We start from the raw sequence: 18,715 nt of genomic DNA, 5'->3' as shown, positions 1-18,715 counted from the left end.
AGCCAAACACCTTTGGACAGACATAGCAGAAGGAAAACAAAGGAAAATACGTTCCACGATATGTGGAGGAGTCAACATTGCATACTTGGTATCAGAGAAGAACAACACATTATTCTTGTTAATCAGGATCACAATCATTGGCTGGGATCCAAAGGACTGCACAAGTTCCATATATCCAAGGGGCCTTTGCATTTGCACTTCTTAAACAGTAACCCTCATGTCAGTAATGCAAGTTGCTTTTGAAAAACAGGGACTTTTGAGATGTCTTTTGTTGTCCCATACTATTTATTCGTGTATAACTTATGGTTTGTATGCAGTTTTCTGTATTTATAATTACATCATTAAAATATAAGAAAATGAAGGGAGTATCCAAGCAGGAGCATCTGAACAGAACTTCTGATTACAGCAATTAAAGAAAAAATATTTGCAACAGAGAGAAAAACATGGTGAAATCTTGAACTCACTAATATAATTGGGATAAAAGATACCAAGTTTCATTGTTTCAAGATTTCACCCTGGGAAGCTATGCTGAAGGTGATTCATTGTTGGCACCTGATTCCAGTTTGTTTGAGTTATATGAACACAGTTATGTCCCCCAACTGCTGGAGGGGCTGTACTGAGTGGGGTACACTACTGCATATGTTGTGGCACTGTCATTATGTGGCCAGTTTTGGGGACCTAGTATTTACAATTTTTCTAGAATTATATTTCTGCCAGTGCCTCAGTCTCCAGCTCTGGCTTTATCCCCACTGCAAATGGGTCTCAAATTGTTACACATGGATCTTATCAACTTTTTTGATAACTTTGATAACGTTCTTGAAGGGGGTTGGTTGCCTTGCTGAAAAAGCTGACTAGGGTTGTCCTCCAGGCTAGAGGCTATCTGAACTTGGACACGTTTGATGAGCAGCAGGTAACGAGGCTTAGTAGGAAGGCAGCAGCAGGGAAAAGACAGTACCATTCCCCTTCATCATCCCTGATATCTCTAGCGGCTGTGTGCTGGAGAGAACCGTTCCCAGGCCAGGCTACCTCTCTTCCCTCCAGCTGTATGAATCGCCAGACACTCTAGATCTTACTTATCTTCCCTTTCCTCTCCTCTCCTCTCCCTGTGGTAGTAAAACAATTGGCACAGCTATATTTGATTTACAGTCCTTATAATTTCTGTTATATTTATCTACCTGTGCTAATAAGAACATAAGAAGAGCCTGCTGGATCAGGCCAGTGGCCCATCTAGTCCAGCATCACTGTGTTCTCACAGTGGCCAACCAGGTGCGTGGGGGAAGCCCGCAAGCAGGACCCGGGTGCAAGGACACTCTCCCCTCCTGAGGCTTCCGGCAACTGGTTTTCAGAAGCATGCTGCCTCTGACTAGGGTGGCAGAGCACAGCCATCACGGCTAGTAGCCATTGATAGCCCTGTCCTCCATGAATTTGTCTAATCTTCTTTTAAAGCCATCCAAGCTGGTGGCCATTACTGCATCTTGTGGGAGCAAATTCCATAGTTTAACTATGCGCTGAGTAAAGAAGTACTTCCTTTTGTCTGTCCTGAATCTTCCAACATTCAGCTTCTTTGAATGTCCACGAGTTCTAGTATTATGAGAGAGGGAGAAGAACTTTTCTCTATCCACTTTCTCAATGCCATGCATAATTTTATACACTTCTATCATGTCTCCTCTGACCCGCCTTTTCTCTAAACTAAAAAGCCCCAAATGCTGCAACCTTTCCTCGTAAGGGAGTCGCTCCATCCCCTTGATCATTCTGGTTGCCCTCTTCTGAACCTTTTCCAACTCTCTAATATCCTTTTTGAGATGAGGCGACCAGAACTGTACACAGTATTCCAAATGCGGCCGCACCATAGATTTATACAACGCCATTATGATATCGGCTGTTTTATTTTCAATACCTTTCCTAATTATCCCTAGCATGGAATTTGCCTTTTTCACAGATGCCTCACACTGGGTCGACATTTTCATCGTGCTGTCCACTACAACCCTGAGGTCTCTCTCCTGGTCGGTCACCGCCAGTTCAGACTCCATGAGCATATATGTGAAATGAAGATTTTTTGCTCCAATATGCATAATTTTACACTTGTTTATATTGAATTGCATTTGCCATTTTTCCGCCCATTCACTCAGTTTGGAGAGGTCTTTTTGGAGCTCTTCGCAATCCCTTTTTGTTTTAACAACCCTGAACAATTTAGTGTCGTCAGCAAACTTGGCCACTTCACTGCTCACTCCTAATTCTAGGTCATTTATGAACAAGTTGAAAAGTACAGGTCTCAATACCGATCCTTGAGGGACTCCACTTTCTACAGCCCTCCATTGGGAGAACTGTCCGTTTATTCCTACTCTCTGCTTTCTGCTTCTTAACAAATTCCTTATCCACAAGAGGACCTCTCCTCTTATTCCATGACTGCTAAGCTTCCTCAGAAGCCTTTGGTGAGGTACCTTGTCAAACGCTTTCTGAAAGTCTAAGTACACTATGTCCACTGGATCACCTCTATCTATATGCTTGTTGACACTCTCAAAGAATTCTAATAGGTTACTGAGACAGGACTTTCCCTTGCAGAAGCCATGCTGGCTCTGCTTCAGCAAGGCTTGTTCTTCTATGTGCTTAGTTAATCTAGCTTTAATCATACTTTCTACCAGTTTTCCAGGGACAGACGTTAAGCTAACTGTCCTGTAATTTCCGGGATCCCCTCTGGATCCCTTTTTGAAGATTGGTGTTACATTTGCCACTTTCCAGTCCTCAGGCACGGAGGAGGACCCGAGGGACAAGTTACATATTTTAGTTAGCAGATCAGCAATTTCACCTTTGAGTTCTTTGAGAACTCTCGGGTGGATGCCATCCGGGCCCGGTGATTTGTCAGTTTTTACATTGTCCATTAAGCCTAGAACTTCTCTCTCGTTACCACTATTTGTCTCAGTTCCTCAGAATCCCTTCCTGCAAATTTTAGTTCAGGTTCAGGGATCTGCCCTATATCTTCCACTGTGAAGACAGACGCAAAGAATTCATTTAGCTTCTCTGCAATCTCCTGATCGTTCTTTAGGACACCTTTGACTCCCTTATCATCCAAGGGTCCAATCGCCTCCCTAGATGGTCTCCTGCTTTGAATGTATTTATAGAATTTTTTGTTGTTGGTTTTTATGTTCTTACCAATGTGCTCCTCAAATTCTTTTTTAGCATCCCTTATTGTCTTCTTGCATTTCTTTTGCCAGAGTTTGTGTTCTTTTTTATTTTCTTCATTCGGACAAGACTTCCATTTTCTGAAGGAAGACTTTTTGCCTCTAAGAGGTTCCTTGACTTTGCTCGTTAACCATGCTGGCATCTTCTTGGCCCTAGCGGTACCTTTTCTATCTGCGGTATGCACTCCAGTTGAGCTTCTAATATAGTGTTTTTAAACAACTTCCAAACATTTTCGAGTGATGTGACCCTCTGGACTTTGTTTTTCAGCTTTCTTTTTACCAATCCCCTCATTTTTGTGAAGTTTCCTCTTTTGAAGTCAAATGTGACCGTGTTGGATTTTCTTGGCAATTGGCCATTTACATGTATGTTTAATTTAATGGCACTGTGGTCACTGCTCCCAATCGGTTCAACACTTACATCTCGCACCAGGTCCTGGTCCCCACTGAGGATTAATTCCAGGGTTGCCGTCCCTCTGGTCGGTTCCATGACCAACTGGTCTAGGGCATAGTCATTTAGAATATCTAGAAATTTTGCTTCTTTGTCATGACTGGAACACATATGCGGCCAGTCTATGTCTGGGTAGTTGAAGTCACCCATTACTACCACATTTCCTAGTTTGGATGCTTCCTCAATTTCATATCTCATCTCAAGGTCTCCCTGAGCATTTTGATCAGGGGGACGATAGATTGTTCGAAGAATTAAATCCCTCCTGGGGCATGGTATCACCACCCACAACAATTCTGTGGAGGAGTCCGCCTCTTTTGGGGTTTCGAGCTTGCTGGATTCAATGCCTTCTTTCATGTATAGAGCGACTCCGCCACCAATACGTCCTTCCCTGTCCTTCCGATATAGTTTATATCCAGGGATAACCGTATCCCACTGGTTTTCTCCATTCCACCAGGTCTCTGTTATGCTCACTGTATCAATGCTCTCCTCTAAGATCAAGCACTCCAGTTCTCCCATCTTGGTTCAGAGGCTCCTAGCATTAGCGTACAGGCACTTGTAAGCAGTGTCTCTCTTCAAGTGTCTTTGGCACTTGTGGTTTGGCCTGTGGTAATTTTGCTCTTCTGAATTTATATCCTGTGCCCCTGCTCTCACAATGCCTACTTCTAGGCCTACCCCTTTTAAAATTTCATCATTTCTTTGGTCTTTATCCCAGGGGGGAGGTTTATTCCAAACCGGACGTTTCTCAGCTCCTGTCGGGTTTCCCCCCTCAGTCAGTTTAAAAGCTGCTCTGCTACCTTTTTAATTTTAAGTGCCAGCAGTCTGGTTCTATTCTGGTTCAAGTGGAGCCCGTCCCTTTTGTACAGGCCCGGCTTGTCCCAAAATGTTCCCCAGTGCCTAACAAATCCAAACCCTTCCACCGACACCATCGTCTCATCCACGCATTGAGACTGCAAAGCTGAGCCTGTCTGGCTGGTCCTGCGCGTGGAACCGGTAGCATTTCAGAGAAAGCCACCTTGGAGGTCCTGGCTTTCAGCATCCTACCTAGCAACCTAAATTTTGCTTCCAGGACCTCACGGCTGCATTTCTCCATGTCGTTGGTGCCAATGTGCACCATGACCACTGACTCCTCCCCAGCACTGTCTACCAAACTATCTAAACGATGGGCGATATCCGCAACCTTCGCACCAGGCAGGCAAAACACCTTGCGGTCTACACGCCCATCACACACCCCACTGTCTATGTTCCTAATGATTGAATCACCCACTACAAGGATCCCTCCACCCCCTGGAGATATATCCTCGGCACGAGAGGATAGCTGCTCATCCCCCAAGGAATGGGTCCCTTCTAAGGGATCGTTTCCCTCTTCCTCAGCTGGATGCTCTCCTTCCCTGAGACCATCGTTCTCCATGATAGCAGAAGAGCTATCATCGTTGGAGTGGGACACAGCTATAACGTCCCTGAAGGCCTCCTCCACACACCTCTCTGCCTCTCTCAGCTTTTCCAGGTCCTCCACCTTGGCCTCAAGGAAATGAAGTCATTCCCGGAAAGCCAGGAGCTCATTGCACCGAGAGCACACCCACAACTTCTGTCCAACAGGCAGATAGTCATACATACTGCAGGCGGTGCAAAACACTGGAAAGCCCCCACACCCCTGCTGGCTTCTTACCTGCATAGTTTTGTTTAAGGTTTATTACATCAATGAGTTAGAAACTGCGGTTCAGTTGAGGTCAGGGAACAGATGGGCAGAGTAGGGGGGCCCGGCTTCCTCGCCCTGCTGCCGAACTCGCTCTGCTGCTTAACTCGCCTTGACGCGTTGTCAGCTGGGGCCTTGACGCGTTGTCAGCTGGGGCCTTGATGCGTTGTCAGCTGGGGCCTTGACGCTTCGTCAGCTGGGGCCTTGACGCTTCGTCAGCTGGGGCTCCCTCTAGCTCGTGGAGCAGGCTCCCTCGCTAGGGTGCTCTGAATTTATATGTGTGGCTGGTTCCTCCCAGCTACTGCTGCCAGCCAATGATGTGTTAATTGAGGCTGATGGCTCAACTATCAGCTGGGGCTTAACTCTTTAGGAGTATCTCAGGCTTCCCTCCTTTGAAGGCAGGAAGGCAGGCTTCCTTCCTGAGCGAGGGGCGGGGCTGTTTAAGCTTTTGGCTGCTTTTAATCTAAGCAAGGGGCTGCGACTTCCAGGCAAGTCTTTTTTGTTTGTTGTTCCACCTAGAACAGCCTGACCTTTCTTTAACCTAGGGAAACAGAGCTTGTGGTTGTGTTTAAGGAAGGCTAAAGCTGCCCTTTTTAGCAAGGACTGAGCTGACTCTCCCTGTATGTATTGGTGGGGTTTCCTTTTTCCCCTTCTCTCCGACTGGAATTTAGCCTTGTTTACAGTGTCCCCTGAAGCTTTCCTGCTAGGGTGGTGTTGAAAACTAGCTTTCTATAGGCTTCCTTCTCCTAGGATCTGTCTCCTAAGATATAGGTTCTTTCAGGATTTGGCTGTAATGTGATGTTATATGCAGTCCCTGTACAGTAACACACAGTCTCCATCTCTTGTTCTGGTTCAGCAAAATGCAGAGCGCCTGGGCACACATGGAAGCTAACAGAGATAGGATTTGGATTCTTACATCTTATTTAAATAGAATGGATGGAACACTTACCCTTGCACAATGTTGCACTCTTTTACACACTCCCGTTGGCGATTAAAGTAACGGCAAGAAAAGCACTGGAAGGTTCCTGCGCCCCAGCAGCCTTCATCCGAGCAGAGGGGATGACAAGTTTGTGCTGCAGCAGCTAACAGAGACAAAAAAATAAATATCAGTATCAAAAGATGGTGTCAAAGTCACTAATGAGAAGAAGCATCAAGGGCACAATTAAATTCGCAGTAATATTAAATTAAATAAATTGCTAACATTCAGGTGGTTAGCATGCCTTAATTTTATTCAACCCATTATTTCAAATATATCCAGTGTTAGAGATGGAAATGCAATCTACTGCCTTCAAAGGTACATATCTTAGTTTTTGCCAGTTGGGGAAAATAGGATTAATTTTCTTTTTAAAAAAGAACAACACATTATTGGTATACTACAAAAACTGTAAACATTGCAGGAAATGTGAAGAAAGGTTTATTATCAGGACTTAAGAGAGGCCTTGATCCAAACAACGATGAAACTAGATTTGCGCACCCAGGCAGGTTTTGTACGTGACATTTTCAATCTTGATGCATGCGAGATGTGAGAGGGTCTCTTGTCTAGTGACGTTGCCACAATCCTGCAGGAGCAATATATTTGGCAGACTCCCAGATAGCACTCCTGCACCAAATGTATTGCAAATTGTATTGTTTTGTTCTATTGATGTATTATTGATGTTTCATTGGTGTATCTTTATATTGGTGCTCTTTTGTAAGCCGTCTTGAGGGCCTTTTAGCAGAAAGGCAGGGTAGAAATATTAAAATCAAAATCAAATCAAATCTATTCATAATGCCACATCATGCTATCTAGCAGCACTCTCAGCCATCTGATCTCCACAACATACAGGAATACCCCGCTATACGGACCTTCACTTTAAGGACACTCGCGAGTACGGATATTCTTACAGTAGCACCATTCACCTGTTTATGTACACTCGCTTCACAAGAATGGACACTTAACCTTTGGTTGTGGCCTGTTCTTTCGGTGCGTGGGGGGGTGGAAAGAGACGCGATTGTGCGACCGCAAATCAGCTGGGAGGCATGGCGGCGCATCAGCAGAAACGCAGCAGCGCAGCAGCAGAGGCTTTAGCGCAGGGCTTTGAGGCTCCGCATGAAGGAGAGGTGGCACAGTGGCGCCACAAGTGAAAAAAAGTAGTGCTTCACTTTAAGTACATTTTCGGTTTACGTACTCGCTCTGGACCCATTGCGTACGTTAATGCGGGGTATTCCTGTATTTCCTTTTATATGCAAATTATCAGCATGGCAACTTCCCCAGCTCTACAGAATCCCACATAAACTTAGAGTTAGCCTTCTTCTAATGATGATGTTGTGGAGGGCCAAATGACCATGTGGGTTTCCATTTAGCTTGATGGCAATGAAGCTGAAGGGACACCTTGGTGGACTACCAGATGCATCATAAACTTCATTCTGTTGTGTGCAGAAAAAATATGCCTGCTGGAGGGTGATTTGGAAGACTTATATGGAAGGAAGGGGCCAGGCAGCATCAGAGAAGCTCAGGGTGTGCATATGTTAGAGGTTACCCTCTTAATGTTGTGTATAATCCAACAAAATGTCTGGCCCCGATTGCACTTCTGTCACAAGCTGAGTGTCCTAGTCCTAATTATTTAAAATATTTATATCACATCTCCAGTGTGAAAACATTCGAGGTAGTCAATAATAAAGAAAAACACAAAACCAATCAACAAACAAAAATCAATAAAATTTATTGATAATAATAAATTCCTTATAAGTAAAATAGCAGTAATGCCAAATAGCAGCAGCAGCAGAAAACAAATCCACCATGGGAAGCTCAAGCTGAGCCTTGACCTCGACCCTGGTGCCAGACTTCAGGAGGCCCTCACAACGGTCAGATTGACGCCCTCTCCCACCAGTATCCCTCATGTCATCATATTACTCTTTCTGGCGGCATCAGCACCCCCCTTCCCCTCCACCATTTCTCTCTCTCCCTCCTTCTATCCCATCTCTTGCTTTTAATTAAAACGTTATTCCCTGCTGTGATTGCAGTGGCAGTATTTGCATCTTCTTTGCCATGTCCTGAAATCTAAGAAATGACTAAAGAGGAGCCCTCCTTCGGAGCCAGGCATTCTGGCCCAAGATGGCCATGAGAATGCCTGTGCAGTCACTTCGGTCTATCATGGCAGCTAGAAAGATTATAATCTTTGGATTTTTAAAAAAGTTTGAAAGGCCTTCCTTGTCGCTGTAGCAAACCATGGCTGCGTACACATTTTCCAGCCCATCTTACACGTAATGCCTGAGGAGGTCCCCGTGGCCCTTTCTCAGAGGGCAAGTGAGACAACAGGGAGGTAGAAGTGGGTGGCTAGGCGACCACCACAAATGGGAGCATAGTTTGGCACTCAAATGGTGTCCACACACTATCCTGACAGACATGGTGGGTGGGTGGGTGGGGTAGGGGGCGGCAGGCTGGCCAGTGAGGGACCCTTCTGAGCCCTTGGAATCCACAGCCAGTGCCTGACCTGGCCAAATGCTGGTGCCAGGCCTGCTAAAAGTCAATAAGGCTGGTACAATGCAAGTGTATTTGAGAAGAGTTTTCCACAAATGAGACACCACCGCAGAAAAGGCTCTCTCTCTTTGGTTGTGACCCTCCTACACTGGGAAAGGGGGAGTATCAGAGTAGGGCCTTTGAAGATAATGGGCAAGTGTACTGTCAGACTCCTACTCTGGGTCTGGTCTCGTAATGGATCTCTCACACTGACCCCACCACAGGTCTCTCACGATCCCACTACTGGGCGCCACCACCTGACACTCTGTAACGCAATACTGCCCTGAGACTGTGCCTTAGTCTCTTCCTCAGATTGCTATGTATTTTCTGGGTGTACTTACAGGCCACAACCCCCCTGTATCTTTCTGCCTTTAAAGATTACAGCCCTGGGTTGCTTTTGGATACCTGCTGCCGTTACACTATCCTTTCACCGCTGCCACCATTGATAGTGTTCCCAGCTTTGGTATTTGCTCTGCCCACCATTGTGGTCTGTAATATCCCAGCCAAAGATCAGGCTTGTTGTTAAACCAAAACTATTTATTTAATAACACAAGGAACAAACAAGGTTATTTTAAGTTCAGTCTACATTGCAGGCCAGCTCCCGACACTCTTGGATGAGACCGATTATCTGGATCCATTTCAGTCACGTTTCAGGCCTGGTTTTGGCACAGAAACAGCCTTTGTCACCCTGTATGATGACCTCTGTTGGGAGAGAGACAGGGGGAGTGTGACTCTGCCGATTCTCCTTGATCTCTCAGCGGCTTTTGATACCATCGACCATGGTAACCTTCTGGGACAACTGGCTGAGTTGGGAGTGGGAGGCACTGCTTGGCGGTGGTTCTGCTCCTACTTGGCAGGTCGGCTCCAGAAGGTGGTGCTTGGGGAACATTACTCGGCCCCATGGATTCTCCAGTATAGGGTTCCGCAGGGGTCAGTTCTGTCCCCCATGCTGTTCAACATCTACATGAAACCGTTGGGTGGGGTCACCTGGAGTTTTGGAGTGCGTTGCCATCAGTACGCTGATGACAGTACGCAAACAGGGAGAGCAAACAGCAGTTTGACAAAGGAGTTTGACGGAGTGGTCAAGGGGAGGTCCCTAAAAAAAAATATTACTCATTCTCCTTGCTTGTGGCACTGTTGGAAGAAAAAGTGAGAGGCCTGGAATGGCGGGTGGCCACACTGAGGACTATAAGAGAAGATGAGGAGTTCTTAGACAGAATGCTGGAACAACAGCAGCAAAGAGAAGTGGAGGTGGAAGAGCAACAGCATGTGGAAGCAGAAGAGAGACTGCTTTGGAGAGGAGCAACAAAGTGGAGGAAACTCCGTGGGAAAGGGTGACAGTTAGGAGCAGAACAGCTAGAAGACACCCTTCACCAGTGGAACTATGGAACCGCTCTCAACCGCTCAAGAGACTGGAGGACAGCCTGTGGTGGAAGAATTACAGGAGACCCGGTGCGACAATGAGCAAGAGGCTGAAGCTCAATCAAGCAGGGGCAATGAAACCACGCCCCACAACAAGAAGAGAAGAGTACTAGTAGTGGGAAACTCCCTACTGCGAGGGATCGAAACCTAAGTATGCCGAGAAGATCTGTGGATTTGCCAGGTATGCGGTCTACCAGGAGGACAGATTAGTGATGTGACGGAAGGGTTGCCATCACTCATCAAGCCCACCGACAGGTATCCCTTTCTCCTCATCCATGTGGGAACAAATGATACTGCCAAACGAAGCTATGAAGAAATCACATCAGACTATGAAGCTCTGGGAAGGAAACTCAAGGACTTTGGGACCCAGATACTTTTTCATCCATCCTTCCAGCACTTAGAAGAGGAGTAGAAAGGGAAAGAAAAATACTTCGTGTGAATGAATGGCTATGAAGGCGGTGCAGACATGAGAGATCTGGACTCTGGGACCATGGGCTATGCTTCCTGGAAGATGGACTGCTGGCAAGTGATGGGTTGCATCTCACAAGGACTGGGAAGAATGTGTTTGGCCACAGCATGGAGAAGTTCATCAGGAGGGCTTTAAACTGAATCCTAAGGGGGAGGGAGACGTAAACTTGGTGGCAACGACTGACGAAGGCTTGTGCACAGTAACAGGAACAGAGAGATCAGCTCTAATAGGGCCCAGTAACAGTCCTCAGAAAAATGCAGTAAGGAAGCCAAGCCATAAATCACATGGTCTTCGATGTCTGTATATTAATGCACAGAGCATGGGAAACAAGCAGGACGAACTTGATACAGGAGGGCAATTACGACTTGATAGGTATAACTGAAACTTGGTGGGATGACTCCCATGACTGGAATACAGCAATTGAAGGATATAACTTGTTCAAAAAGAACATAAGGAATAAAAAGGGAGGTGGAGTCACGCTATATGTTAAAAATATATATCCCTGTACAGAAACACAGGAGGATGAGCTTGGTAGCTCCACCAAGAGGATCTGGATTAAAATTAAGGGGGCAAGTAATAAAAGGAATGTGGTGCTTGGAAAGCTTCAGGAAAGCTGGTTTTAATAAACTCGGAACAATTGTAAGTACGGTTCCATGGCAAGGGAACCTAAGGAGAAAAGGAGTCCAAGATGGGTGGGAGTTTCTAAAAAAGGAAATTCTAAAAGCGCAATGGCAAGCAATTCCAACAAGGAAAAAAGGGGGGAAACCGCAGAAGAAGCCAATGTGGCTTCACAAAAAGCTTAGAGAGGACCTGAAAACAAAAAAGACACATACAGGAAGTGGAAAGAAGGCCAGGCCACAAAGGAAGAGTACAGACAGGTATCACGGAATTGCAGGGATGGTGTCAGGAAGGCTAAAGCGGAGAATGAGCTGAGGCTAGCGAGGGATGCTAAAAGCAACAAACAAGCTTTCTTCAGGTAAGTCCATAGTAAAAGACAGAGAAAAGAAATGGTGGCACAGCTACTCAGTGAGGATGGCAAAATGATAACAGATGACAAAGAAAAGGCAGAAGTGCTCAATTCCTACTTTAGCTCAGTCTTCTCCCAAAAGAAGGTCTATGACCCTCCTGGGAAACATGAAGTGGAAGGGGCAGAATTGGAGCTTGAGATTGATAAATAAACGGTCAATACCTAATCACTGTGAATGAGTACAAATCGGCAGGGTGCGATAAACTGCATCCTAGAGTATTGAAGGAACTGGCTGAAGAACTCTCAGAACCGCTGTCTATTAACTTTGCGAAATCATGGAGGACTGGTGAAGTGCTGGATGACTGGAGAAGAGCTAATGTTGTCCTTTTCTTTAAAATGGGCAAAAAGGAGGAACCAGGGAACTACAGACCAGTCAGCCTAACATCAATCCCTGGAAAAACTCAGCAGCAGATTATAAAGCAGTCAATCTGTAAGCACCTTAAAAACAATGCAGTGATTGCTAGGAGCCAACATGGATTTATGAAGAACAAAACTTGCCAAACTAATCTTATCTCATTTTTTGATCAGGTAAACTCCCTTGCAGACTGTGGGAATGCTGTGGACATAATATATCTCAACTTTAGCAAAGCTTTTGACAAAGTGCCCCAGGATATTCTGATTAGCAAGCTAGCTAAATGTGGGCTGGATGGAACAACTATCAGGTGGATCCACAGTTGGCTCCAGAATCATACTCAAAGAGTGCTTATCAATGGTTCCTTCTCAAACTGGGCGGAAGTAAAGAGTGGGGTACCACAGGGCTCGGTCCTGGGCCCAGTGCTCTTTAACATTTTTATTATTGGATGAGGAGGTACAAAGCATGCATATCAAATTTGCAGATGATACAAGGTTGGGGGGCATAGCTAATACCGTGGAAGACAGAAACAAAATTCAAAGGGACCTTGACAGGCTGGAGCATTGGGCTGAAAACAACAGAATGAAATTCAACAGGGATAAATGCAAAGTTCTACACCTAGGAAAAAGAAACCAAATGCACAGTTATAAGATGGGGGATACTTGGCTCAGCAATATGACATGTGAGAAGGATCTTGGAATTGTCGTTGCTCACAAGCCGAATATGAGCCAACAGTGCGATGTGGCTGCAAAAAAGGCAAAGGCTATTTTAGGCTGCATTAACAGAAGTATAGTTTCCAAATGGTGTGAAGTATTAGTTCCCCTCTATTCAGCACTGGTTAGGCCTCATCTTGAGTACTGCATCCAGTTCTGGTCTCCACACTTCAAGAAGGATGCAGACAAACTGGAACAGGTTCAGAGAAGGGCAACAAGGATGATCAGGGGGCTGGAAATAAAGCCCTATGAGAAGAGAACTGGGCATGTTCAGCCTGGAGAACAGAAGACTGAGGGGAGATATGATATCACTCTTCAAGTACATGAAAGGTTGTCACATACAGGAGGGCCGGGATCTCTTCTCGATCGTCCCAGAGTGCAGGACACAGGATAATGGGCTCAAGTTGCAGGAAGCCAGATTTCAACTGAACATCAGGAAAAACTTCCTAACTTTTAGAGCCATACGACAATGGAACCAATTACCTAGAGAGGTAGTGGGCTCTCTGACACTGGAGGCATTCAAGAGGCAGCTGGACAGCCATCTGTCAGGAATGCTTTGATTTGGATTACTGCATTGAGCAGGGGGTTGGAGCTGATGGCCTTATAGGCCCCTTCCAACTCTACTATTCTATGATTCTATAACATACAGCTCTATTTCTCCTTCTCATCCTCTTCAGGATGTGCTGAACCAGTGCCTGGCTGCAACAATGGACTGGGTGAGGGCTAATAAACTGAGGCTCAATCCAGACAAGACTGAGATGCTGCTAGTAGGTGGTTCTTCTGACTAGATGATGGATGTCCAACCTGTCCTGGATGGGGTTGCATAGTTCATAGTTTGTGGGTTCCCCTAGAACCATTTCTGTCACTTAGGCTCAGGTAGCCTTGGTGGCACGGAGTGCCTTCTACCAACTTCGGTTGGTGGCCCAGCTACGCCCCCATCTGGACGAGGATAACCTGGCTTCAGTTGTCCATGCTTTAGTAACCTCCAAGTTAGATTACTGCAATGTGCTCTACATGGGGCTGCCTTTGAAGATGGTTCGGAAACTGCAGGTTATGCAAAATGCAGTGGCCAGATTGGTAACAGGGACCAGACAGTTCAAACATATAAAACCGATTCTGGCCCGCTAGCATTGGCTGTCCGTATGTTTCCGAGCCAGCTTCAAGGTGCTGGTTTTGACCTATGAAGCCTTACACGGCTTGGGACCACAATACCTGATGGAATGCCTCTCCCGACACAAACCCACCCATACACTATGGTCAACATCAAAGGTCCTCCTCTGGGTGCCTACTTGGAGGGAAGCTGGGGGTCTGGCAACAAGGGAGAGGGCCTCCTCAGTAGTGGCCCCCAACACATGGAACGATCTCCCTGACGAGGTGCGTCTGGCGCCAACACTGTTATCTCTTCGGCACCAGGTCAAGACTTTCCTCTTCTCCCAGGCATTTTTAACAGCATTTGAATAGCATGTGTTTTAATTTGCCTATTGGTTTTTATGGGTTTTAATTTGGTATGGTTTAAATTTGTATACTTGTTTTTAATGTTTTTAATTGTTGTAAACCACCCAGAGAGCTTCGGCTATGAAGCAGTATATAAATGCAATAAATAAATAAACATTCGTGTGGTTACATATAAGAGTTTTCTCTTTACATATCTTAGTCCTAAAACCTGCCTCACTACCCGCCTAAACACAAATCCACCCCTACAAAACCCAGAACCAACAACAACCCAGGCCTGTAATCTTTAAAGGCAGAAAGATACAGGGGGGTTGTGGCCTGTAAGTGCACCCAGACACTACGTAGCAATCTGAGGAGGAGACTAAGGCACAGTCTCAGGGCAGTATTGCGTTACAGAGTGTCAGGTGGTGGCGCCTAGTAGTGGGATCGTGAGAGACCTGTGGTGGGGTCAGTGTGAGAGATCCATTACGAGACCAGACCCAGAGTAGGAGTCTGACATGCACATAGCAGTTCCTATGCCCAACTGTGCCTGATATGCAGGTGAAGCAGCTCAACAGGATTGAGGTCTTTATTAATGCATGTTTGTGGGAAACCGAAGTACAAAAGACAAAAATGATATGGGTATACAGATAAATACAGAGACCAACATTGTTAAGAAAATGCAATTGACCAACCATTTGTTGGCATTAACTGCATCATATAGAAGTCTCTGAAATTTACAGGTACTTCCAAATTGAGTAAGTATGAACTTACCACATTCACTTTCATTTCTGTTTTTAATTATTTTTGTTTGCTGATTTGATGTTACAAAAAGTTTCTTCCAATCCACTGTGTTACCAAAGCAGAGGTTGTTGTTTCTCAAAATGGCAACATCTCCATCGCTTACTTCTCTAAGAGCACGCAATCCCAAAGAGGTTATATTCACACTAGAGATAGCAAGTGCATATTGGCCCCTAAAACAATAAAGAAATAGGAAAGTATACAAGCAGAGAAACAAAAGAAGAATGACACTTTTCTAAACTCATTGTTCTTTTAATTTGCTAGAAACAAGCTTCGATTAAATCAATGTGATGCAATAAAAATAAGCAGTTTAATGTGTTTCAATTAAAGTTGTATGTTATAACAAAATTTTAAGAGTTAGGCTTGCCAAGCCCCCACCTTGAGAGATCTCCTTGAAGTAGGGGAGGTAACCTTTTTCAGTCTGTGGTTCACATTCTCTTCGGGGAGGCCACATGCCAGTGGCTGGTGAGGCCAGAGGCAAAAGAGGATTGAGCAATGAATGTAAATTTTATCTTTGTACAGCATGCAAGTTTCTACACATACTTGTCTCTATCTTCCATCCAGGCAACTGAAAGGCTGTATCAGAGTTCAAGGACACATTTTGGCCAGACAAAACCATTCACAAGCAGTGTCAATTAGTGGCCTGGGCTGGGATGGCTGGAGGGCGTGTGGCTGGGGAGGGCATGTGGCATCTCAAAGGCCAGGCAGAGGCATGGAGGGACACATTTGATCCCTAGGCCTGAACTACCCCACCCTTGCCTTAAAGAGTTTGCAGAAGAGAGAAATCTTACTACGTGCAGTTTTTCCTGTCACTGCAACTCTGTGATGGGAAAAGCCAACCATACTTGGGCTGCAATCTTATGCACATTCACTTCCGAATATGCATATTTAAGATTAAGCTGTTAGCAAAAACAAAAAAAGTTTTGTTTTTAGAAGTTCTCAGAGTCCAGACAGGAGTAGCTTCTACAAAGAAAAACATTTCAAAAAAAATCTCTAGAACAATATTTTTAAGATCCCTTTCTCTCACAGCCCAAGGATGAAACATTTATTTTTTCACAGGCTCCTGCTGAGTTACACACATTAAGTGACTTCTTAAGAGTTCCACTCTACAAATAATCTATACACAGAGCTCACTAGATGTCCTGCCCAGAGTGTGAGACGCGACACGGAGGAGAGACTGGAAGTAATTTTTGTTTTATGAGAGTAACGGTTACATCAAAAGCAGTGCGCTTCATAGACTTGACTATGCTGAGTCACTACTCACTACTCACTACTGTCCCTAACTAAGCTACCTAGGCGTTCTCTGCAGCGTGTGGAGAAAGTTGACTCAGCACCCCAATCAGGGGGGTGCCATCTTAAGTAGGAAAGGTCTTCGCTCATAATCTCTGACTCCTCTGAAGTTCCACCTTCTGGCCGACCCACTTCTCGTGGTGTCTCGTACTTAGGTAGTCTAATGATTAGCACCACATATATGGGGACTATAAAATTCCTCTTTAAACATTCAGGATTTCCTAGAAGGTATCCAATTACAGTAGATATCAGAGGTATGTCACAATCAGAGACACAAAAATATTAGGAAAGCCTTGAATAAGTAGGTATTACCTGGCTTATTTGAGATATTGATTCACAGGTAAAACGTGAGAAGATTTGGTAAACTTTGTCTACTGTTTAACTTGGAGTTAAGAAAGAGTTCCAAATTAGAAAAGGATGATTTGCAACTTGTGGGAAGATGCCAGCCTTTAACATATACACCCCCGTCACTCCCCCAAGGTGTGTCTACCTTTCCCTCTCTTTTCTTCTTCTTCATTAGCTCAGTGAAGACATAATACTTAACCACTGTTATTCCTGCTTTGTTGCCTTAATCCTGGACAAGATCCTAAATAAATAGGAAACTATGGCTTAGCTTGCCAAGATAAACTTCTTTCCCCAAAGGTGTTAGTAGGACAGACCTGTAAAATTAGTGGTCCGCCAAACAGGACATATTTATATATACGGCAGCCAACAATTGGTTAAATAAACCTTATGCTGTTGCTGCCTGTCTGGGTCTGCAGAAAAACATACTTGACTGCCCACAATATGTGGCTGGTAGGTTGTGGTCAATTTGCAGATTATGCAGGCCACAAATAAACACTAATGAGACCTTCTTCTCTCCTTGTAAGCAGAGAGACTGGAGAAGCAGAGAAACTGTCAACATGGTTACCAAACAATGGTTACAAACCTACTCAAACAATGGTTTCACAGCCTGGTTTATGGCAAATTCTTAATTCTGGTTTAGCTATTCTGATATAATGCTTAATACTGCTTAAGGAAAATAAAATATAATTAAGTCTTATGATTGCATTTGGCCTCCTTCCTCTGCCTCATTCTCTTAAAACAAACAAAATCTTAAAACTAGCCCAGTGAATGGAATGGGAAAAATAGAGACTGCAGGGATGCTAATAGCTAAGGAGATACTGACCTGATCAGTAACTTGGATGGAAGAGTGCTGGGAGTGACAAAGAGTTGGTATATCACAACTTCTGTCAGCCTGCAATCTGGCTGTGGGTCATGGTTCATCAGTTAGAAAACTAACCCTCTAGTCTTTTTTAAAAATATGTCCAACTACACATGCATTTGGGGCATACGGCTGTACTTACATTTGTTTCGTTCTGCCTCTTATAACCTCGAGATTTTCAAAAGCATTCAAATCTGTGATATTTCCAGGCCAAATCTGGATCAACAAAAATCCTGAAAGAAGACCAATAGCATAAAACCATCTACAAAGTATTTCTGTCAAGTAAGAATGACTTTGCTTCTCTCATACTTTTATGAGAACATCAAAATGAAGAACAACATTTCAAGGAGCTTCAGCATAGAACTATTTTTAACTGCTTTGTAAACATTTTACAAGCAGGCCACCAAGGCAGCTAAACATCGTGAAAACTGGTGTCTACAGACCTGAGTTGTTTCAGACACCATAGGAGTTTTGCTTCCTTTAGTAAATTCTGTTGGAGACCCATACATTTCAATGGAGGCATAAATATAAACTAATTCTCCCACTAATGAATGCTTTGTCAAAAAATGTAGGAAATGTTGAGTTTTCCTTTGCTTTTACTTGCATCCTAGGGCAAGTAGTGAAAGGATGGAGTAACTAATCCTTTTCTGAATTTTCAAAAATTGTCACATATAAATGTATGTAGCAAGATGGAGTTGTGTTTAGAGTTGCTGTGAGGCAGTCATGTGAACAAGTGCCATTAATCAGAGAATAATTGGGTAGAATCCAGTTGGTGCCCTTGCACTCAGACAAGGGCTTTTGATACAGCAGATGCCTCCAGTAATGGAACCAGAGGGGAGACCATTTTTGCTGGCTCCCCCTCCCCTTTGCAGATCCCAGTATTCCCAAAAATTCAGCTCCAGAGAGTTGGAAGACCATTCATAATGGGGGGAACTGGTAGGGGGCTGCAGAGGGAAATCAGCAAAAATCCCCTCTTATCCTCTTCTTTTGGAGGACTGAATCAAAAGGCCTTTCATGAACGGGAAGGGCAACAGTTGGATTCTACTACGGATGGGAGAGAATTTCGCTGAAGGTCAGATTTGGCACTGGATTTCCACTAATTTGCATGTTCTGCCTGTGGAGAGACCATATTTGCTGGCATTAGATTAAAAAAAACCCTCACTGAATGTAGCAGTTGATTTACTCAC

General features: G+C 44.6%; 1 protein-coding gene across 4 annotated transcripts in view; it reads right to left on the bottom strand.

The window, feature by feature from the left end:
- EGFR (epidermal growth factor receptor) overlaps window positions 1-18,715 on the bottom strand; it is a 253,092-nt gene that overhangs the window by 64,005 nt on the left and 170,372 nt on the right. For all 4 annotated transcript variants that reach the window (XM_061586833.1, XM_061586830.1, XM_061586831.1 and 1 more), the window contains exons 11-13: window positions 17,671-17,761; window positions 15,008-15,207; window positions 6,270-6,402 (exon numbers count right to left, since the gene is read on the bottom strand). In XM_061586833.1, coding sequence (XP_061442817.1) covers window positions 6,270-6,402; window positions 15,008-15,207; window positions 17,671-17,761 — 424 coding nt within the window. The remainder of the gene's footprint in view (window positions 1-6,269; window positions 6,403-15,007; window positions 15,208-17,670; window positions 17,762-18,715) is intronic.

The sequence above is a fragment of the Rhineura floridana genome, chromosome 10 (assembly GCF_030035675.1).
Source record: "Rhineura floridana isolate rRhiFlo1 chromosome 10, rRhiFlo1.hap2, whole genome shotgun sequence".
In the NCBI taxonomy this organism is placed as follows: domain Eukaryota; kingdom Metazoa; phylum Chordata; class Lepidosauria; order Squamata; family Rhineuridae; genus Rhineura; species Rhineura floridana.
Note: the sequence above shows the minus strand (reverse complement) of the source record. Positions and strands in the feature narration are given on the sequence as shown.